General features: G+C 40.3%; 1 protein-coding gene across 2 annotated transcripts; it reads right to left on the bottom strand.

Annotated features, from left to right (window-relative positions):
- Positions 1–78: 78 nt before the first annotated feature.
- On the bottom strand, positions 79–7,284 carry LOC145500936 (host cell factor 1-like). 2 transcript variants are annotated; one of them, XR_014051163.1, is made up of 8 exons: positions 6,189–7,284; positions 5,352–5,547; positions 4,824–4,898; positions 3,805–3,890; positions 3,239–3,470; positions 2,740–2,879; positions 472–1,883; positions 79–240 (listed from the first exon to the last, which is right to left on the bottom strand). XR_014051163.1 is itself a non-coding variant. In XM_081480494.1 (7 exons), exons 1-7 carry the CDS (start codon positions 6,869–6,871, stop codon positions 1,622–1,624), a joined length of 1,674 nt encoding a protein of 557 aa, XP_081336620.1. In that variant the 5' UTR covers positions 6,872–7,284; the 3' UTR covers positions 79–1,621. The 2 variants fall into 2 exon arrangements, 1 of the variants encoding a protein (XP_081336620.1); XM_081480494.1 differs by having other exon boundaries at positions 79–1,883.

Below are 7,284 nucleotides of genomic sequence, written 5' to 3' on the forward strand. Positions count from 1 at the left end.
AGCCTCAAAGTAATTGTAATTCATTTCTTTCAGTTTGACTCTATACTTCTAGACAGAAGGAGTGCAAAAATGAAACTATTTCAAGTCCAAACCATTATCTTTTACTTCATGACAGTGAAAACGCTCTACAGTCATCAAGATCAGTTCACTCTAACAAGGCTTAGTAATCCAGTGCGCCCCTCTCTCCCCGCCCTGAACTTATTCTCATTAACTCCTAAATTATTTTTAAATTAGTGGGGCCTGTAATGAAACTTGAACTTCTTCAATCACGTTACAGGTGATTGTTTCGGTGCGAATGGGTGAGTGTTATTCATTAACTTTAACATCATTTCATCATCATTCACAATTTATTATCGACTAAATTCTAATTTAGACTAAATCCTACACATCACACTGCACTTACTTTTGAAGACTGGTTCCCACTCCCCCTGCTAAATGTTAAAAATCGTTGAACTCATAGGGATGGGAGACAATGATTATTTTGTTAGAATTTGATATTTTGTGCTAGGAATAGACACGTGATCTGAAACGTCGAGACCGTGCATTTGTCCGGACGGGATGACGACCGTTATGATGGTTGTTGATGAAAAGGAAGAGGAACCAGTCTGATTAGTTGTCCCGTTTATAGATGAAGGACCAAAAAGTCCTGGACACGAATTTAAAATTTGCTACCAAATGGCTTGTAGAACTGGACCTTTTTAAGTCAAGCTACACAAAAGCGTTTGCTTTGGATCAGAATGAAAAAACCGAAACATCTGCGTTTACCTGTACCCGCAGAGATTAAATAAAAAGTTTTAAAGTACAAATGTTCTCAGGGATTCTCAAAGATATTTTGGACACGCACCTACAGACTCTAGCCAAGCGTCTATGCATCGACCGGAGGCTTGGTAGCTGAGGTCCGTAACTTGAATGTTAATAAACTATGATAAATAAAAAAATGTGCTTTTCATTGCAAACTGATTCATTCACATGGAGAGGGAAGAGATTGGTCAGTTCCTACATCCTGACACCGTAAATATAAAACTTTTCCTGCTGCTAAATGATTGATATGACTACGCACGGAAAACTTCATACCATTGATGATAATAAATAGCTGACTTAACGAGTTTTAACACTTAACAGAGATTACTACTAAACTGAACGAGCGGCTTTGAAATGACTATGGTAGAACCAAAACCAAAACAATTACATTCAGTTAGAATACTCAATAAATCAGAAACCGTACAAAACCAAAACAAAAACCAAAGAAAATGCCTGATTACTTTCGAAACTCAATTGAAAACCGCTCTAATAATCCATTGCACAAAAACATTCAAAAGAAGCGACTTTTTAAAGTCGCATAAAACAAAAATTCCTAGGCTCGTTGTAATAGTTTGGAATTTTGTACAGAGACCAGACCGATTATATCAAAGAATGGATAGTAGAGTGTCTTTGGCACCGATCATAAAAGAAGGTTGTAATGGGGGATTCCGTTGACATAAAAAGCTAGAAATTTTGTTAAGCAGCAGGTTAGATTGTCATGCTTTGGAACTAACCCATGAACAGGTACTAGGCTTTCGTCACAAAACGAATGTGTTTTTTTGTGTGTTTGTAATCAAAAACAAGAGTACATTTTGCAGAATCATTTCATCGGAATAGCTGCAGTCTTCGTATTCTTCTTCCCCAACTGCAAGCGGACCTCCATCGCCAGGTACAAAATTACAAAGGTTCCAAGCAGAGCGAACCAAACCGCCCACGCTGCCACTGGGGCCACGGCAAGGAAAAGACCAAGGGTGATGTTAATGAGAGCCAGAATAAGACCAAGACGGCCCACATTTTTGTGGAACAACTCCCAGATTAATCGGCCTGTTGTCCTGGTGCCATCAGGGTGTTTATGAGGACGACTGAAAAAAACATACATAAATTAGTGAAGACTCCGCGTGCTCTATCAAAAATACGGGAATCTGATTGGCTCTGTTGCTCCACTGTCATCTACCCTCTGACAGAACACAATCGCGCGCAGGCGTCTTTTGAAAACGTTCAAACTATTCTTAATTTTTGGCTTCAAATTACAATTTGTCGACAATGTACATTAAAAAATCTACTGAAACAACACTACTCGCCCTCGTTTTCCATGAACGATGGACAAAGCGGTTGTGCCTCGTTGGATATTCGCTCACAGAAAACTCGGCTCGCAGTTTTATTTGTCAATTAGCTCGGCCAAGCAGTGTTATCAGTCTTCAAACGAGAGAAAGTTCATTTTTGAGGAGGCCATTTGGAACATCCTTAAAGTTATTTGAATTTTAAGGAACGAGTCATTTTTACCAAAGATACTCCGATTATAAAATCGTAAAACGGCAATCAAAGACTTTTCTGACTTTTGATCAACAAATCAGTGCTTGGCCCCCACGAGGTATATAATATCGGAATAAAGGCTGTTTTAAGAGGTGAAACGCTGTTGTACAGGCTAGGAATATAGCATTCTAAAGAAACGACGAGACCAGTGAATTATCTGTGGAAAATTGGAGATTCGATACCTATTTCAAGTCACTGAGTTGAGTAACTAATTACTGTGTTGTAGACTCAGCTTTAAACCAAACGTTCTCTGGAACAAGGGCGCCCTAGTTGGTGGTTTCCCTCGCCCATTTTACTCTTCGCTAAAAACTTAATCCGTAAAATTACAATCAGATTTCCCCAGGAAAAGCACAATTGCACGACCTTCGGTTTAACATAAAACTGAGTCAACTGTTGAACACTTACACAAGGGCATTGAGAGGTTGTGTCACACCAATGATCATGATGGCTACGCCCAGTCCTCCATGAGCAAACTTCAAATGATCAAACGGAACTGACATTATGGCACAAATAAAGCCTGCAATCGCCAATAGCAGACCCGACACCTGCAAAAGGAAGAAATGCCCATCAATACTTTTTTTTTTTAAATTCACATTTTTAATTAACACAGCCTGGTAGAAGGCTAAGAATACATTATTACATTGGATAGTTTCGTCTGTATTATTTTAGGGGCAGTGTCTTTTCCCGCCAAAATTGTGTACAGCTTGGTTCGCGTCGTGGCATTCTGTAGATTTCCCACCAAAAGATTCGGGGAGCGAAAACGCTTGCCCGTGCTACATGTATCAAGTGAATTCAGTCATAATCGCCTCGGTACGCTTGATTGAACGGATCAAAAGACTCAAGCAGACAAGCATCAACGTTACATCACTGTTGAGAGAGCAAGGGTGTTAAGGATTCCACTTACTTGAAAAATTCTGTGCATCTTAAACCACCATCCTTCTGGTTCTCTGTGCCGGAAGTAACGTGCAATAAAGGCGCCAGCTTGAAGAAGGACACCCCAACCAAGGAACATGAAGATACCATGGAGTGCAATCAGGTTAAAATCTGCAGAGCCACACCCACCAGCAGATGAAGTCTTATCAGCCTCTGAAACATTACCCTCTAGGAGCCAGATGTCATTAAGTGATCCTTCACCACTGAAGAAAGAAAAACATAAGTACATAGTCAGTGTGTCTGGAAATGACATACATTGGAAGCGGGGGGAGGGGACAGGGTATTGCCAATTTTAAGTTTTGTGCAGGTCTTTGATATTTCACATAGGTACTTGGTTGCAATCTTCATCAATCCTACATTATTAACTAAACTAAACGGAAAAATGCAGAGAAACACCGCTAGACTGTTCAGTTGGCTACTTTATTATATTCTAGTTTTCCCTATTTTGGGGGCGTTTTTATAAAAAAAAATTATGCCACTCGCAGTTGAAGTTGGATGGTAATATTTCTTTTATTTTAGGAAAAGAAATTTTCTTACTCTTGGCCTGAGCCACCAAACATCATGATGCCTTGATCTGTTGTTACCATCACATGGCCTGCTCTCCTTGCTGGAAGTGAAGTGCCCTAAGCAAACAAAAATTTAGACCAAGTTATTTTAAAACTGATAATAAAATAATTGAGAAATAAGACATAATATGTATGAATAGTACATTGCCATTGAAGTTGATTACTGTGAGAGGCACAATGGTGTTGCAAAGTGCATTGGACTCCAGATCAAGCTGTCCAGGTTCAAGCCCTGGTGGGGTTATTGTGTTTTGTTTTCAAGCAAGACACTTTACTCTCACAGTGCCTCTCTCTACCAAATACATAAATGGGTACTGGCAAATTAAAAATGCTGTTTGCAATAATTAGACAATGGAAGCATCCTAGTTGCTTCATGCTCTAGACCAGAGCGATTAATTAGCACTGGGCTGATGGGATACTAGACTAGAATACAGGCTTAAACTAAAACAATTATATTAGTCCCCTTCCCATAAGCTTCTAATAACTTGTGTCCCTCACAAGGAATAGGGAGCTTAAGCAAACCACGACGACGACGGCAACGAGAACGTCGCTAAACAAAAGATTTAATGAGCAAAACAATATCCATGCACGTGCGTTATAAATCTTTGTACATTTCTTTGCCGTCCTCTGCAAAATAACGTGAAATGACCAAGTTCTGCGTCGTCTCCGGAACGTGGACTACGAGGGCTAATTTTTCGTATTTTCATTTGGAATTGAACGCTGTCGTTGCATATTTAGCTTAACCACGTTTTTAGAGCCATTGGCGTACTGAACAAATCTGGACAATCGCGAATTTCGCTTGTAAAATGTAAATTCATTTTTTTCTCGGCGTCGTCGTCGTCGTCGTTGCTTAAGCTCCCTAATATCACTAAAAGTTTATTAATTAACAGAGTAATATTTTAGCTATAAATAATGCATACAAAAACTGCATGGAATAACTAGGGCATGTTTGCCAGTAGTCAGATGTACTTTAATTCATTAGATACACCATACCTCCACTTTTTTCCTTTCCCACTCGTTTGTATCAGGATTAAACACAGCTATCTCATTAGCCTCATATCTTGATGTCTTAAGAGAGGAAAAGAATAAACAATAAAATTATACCACTTAACCAGATCAATAAGAGATAAGTATCCCAAGCAGTGCATGTTTCAAGTCCAGAGGCCCGTTTCTCGAAGGTCCCGAAAAGTTTTCGTACCCGAAAAGCCATGGCAAAATTTCAAACCTTACGACTGCAGAGCTGTTTTATTCATATATTCTTAATATGAACAGTGGTTCCTTTCTTACAAGAAGTTTCAGGCGTATACATTTCTCCGTTTTTAGCTAAAGATGAACTAAAAATGGCTTTACGGGCCCGAAAAGTTTCCGGGGCTTTCGAGAAACGGGCCCCTGGTCAGGGTCATTACATTGTGTTGCTAGGGGGTTGGGGGGGGGGGGGGGTGGGAATAATTATGGTCGCGTTATGCCATTAAAATATTAAGCACCGGTCTGAGGGGCCACTAGGCTTGAGCACAGACTTACCACTAACACAGATTTGCTCGTTTCTGCTCCCCCATACAGCACTGCTCGACGTTCAGTGCCATTAAGTGGAGGCAGCATAGCCATTGATGAATACATCCGTGGTGTGGAACACTCCTCCAAGCGAGTCCAGTCTGTTTTGGTGGCATCAAATTTCCAGTTATCTTTGGAAGGACATGAACCACCTGTCATTCCACCCCTGAAAGAAATTTCCAACAAATTTTCATCATGAATCTACTATTTCAAGCTAATTCTTGGTAAGTAACACAAGGAAATTTACAATATTTTTCCATAAAAGTTTGTTCTCAAAAATGACACATTAATATAAAATGTATGTCATATTATACAACCATAAGTTTGTAGCACATAATTTCCAATAAATTTTCATTATGAATCTACTATTTCAAGCTAATTTTTGGTAAGTAACACAGGGAAATGTACAATATTTTTCCATAAAAACATATATTGTTAAAGATGAACCCCACCACTGCTCCCCTAAAAACGGCAAGTATGAACCCCACCCCCCCCCCCCACTCGCCACCCCAAATAAAGACGTGAGATAAAAATATCCCGTATCAAACTTCATCATGTACATAAATCTCTAACACCCACGATGGCCTTAGAGTTTGCCCCTTTCCCACCCGAAAAATGCACCGGCTAAAAAAGTAAAACAAAAAATCTGTCCAAATTGCCTATTTTCTATCCCAAAAAATCGTTGGTGTGCACTCTTTACGCGTAACTGTTGTAGGCTACCTGAAATTCTACCTCCACTGTGTTAATCTAACTTGACCCACATTGTTTACTTTAAAATGTTGCTCAACAACAAGCGATATATCTTACCCCAGACAACCTCCATACATGACAAGTTCATCTGGGTTGGTCACAGTCCCAGAGTGTAGACATCGGGCATGTGGATAGTTAGGATTGTAGTTGTTCGAACCGGAAAATTTTTCTTCCCAAACATCGTCGTCGAAGTTAAACTTGAAAGTGTTTGAGTATCGCGTACCGGAAAAGCCGTGAGTGATGTAAAACCCGTTAACACCTTTACCATCGTTGAAGATTCCACCGGCTGACCCATAACGTTCTTGGGGCTTCACCTCAGAGTTCTTCCCCAACCTCGTCCATTGTTGCGTCGAAAACTCATAGCGAAAAATATCGTTGAAGAACCGCCTCGGTGAGTCAGAATCGCCAGAAAATTCACCTGTCGCTACGTAGAAATTGTCGCCCTCTGTGCCGTAAACCATACTGAAGCGTCGCTCCGGGATGTTGACTCCACCGTCGGTCGTAGCGGCCACTTTCGTCCACTTCTTCGTCCCCAAATCGAAGATCCAGGTATCATCATAATTTTCATCGCCTCTGCCGCCAAAAATAACCAACTGCTTTCTCGTTTGGTCAAACCCGATCGATGAATCTCTCCGAGGCGCAGGGAATTGGTCCGATTCGTTCGTCGCTGAGATTAAGCGCCATTTAAGCTGCGAAGAAACGGCTGGGACCAGCAGCAAGAGAATCAGAGTTCTTAGCATGTTGAAGGCTGTGTAAAAATGATCGATATACAGTGCTTCCTGTATATACTTTTATGCCGTGCGGAATTTACATTTATTGACAGCACGTAATGTTTATATGGTAAATATGGTAATTCACATTGTGATTTGTTCGGGCTTTAATAATATTGGACCGCTCATTTACGTCATCGTGACTTAGCAGAAATGATTTTCGGTCTGCAGCATGCAATCACACTAGCAAAATATCAAAAAGACTGCCGGACGGTTTCCTTGGAAAACATGTTTTAACTGTATTTGACAAGGTTTTGCAATGTAGTTTGGTTCAGGGAACCGAATGAAAGAGAAATGTGACACTCATCCGAAATGAAAACACAGCAAAACCAGTCATCACTCATGCGTTACAAGCGGTCACTACAGCAAAATGTAATAATAAT

This window comes from Orbicella franksi, chromosome 10 (assembly GCF_964199315.1).
Source record: "Orbicella franksi chromosome 10, jaOrbFran1.1, whole genome shotgun sequence".
Lineage (NCBI taxonomy): Eukaryota > Metazoa > Cnidaria > Anthozoa > Scleractinia > Merulinidae > Orbicella > Orbicella franksi.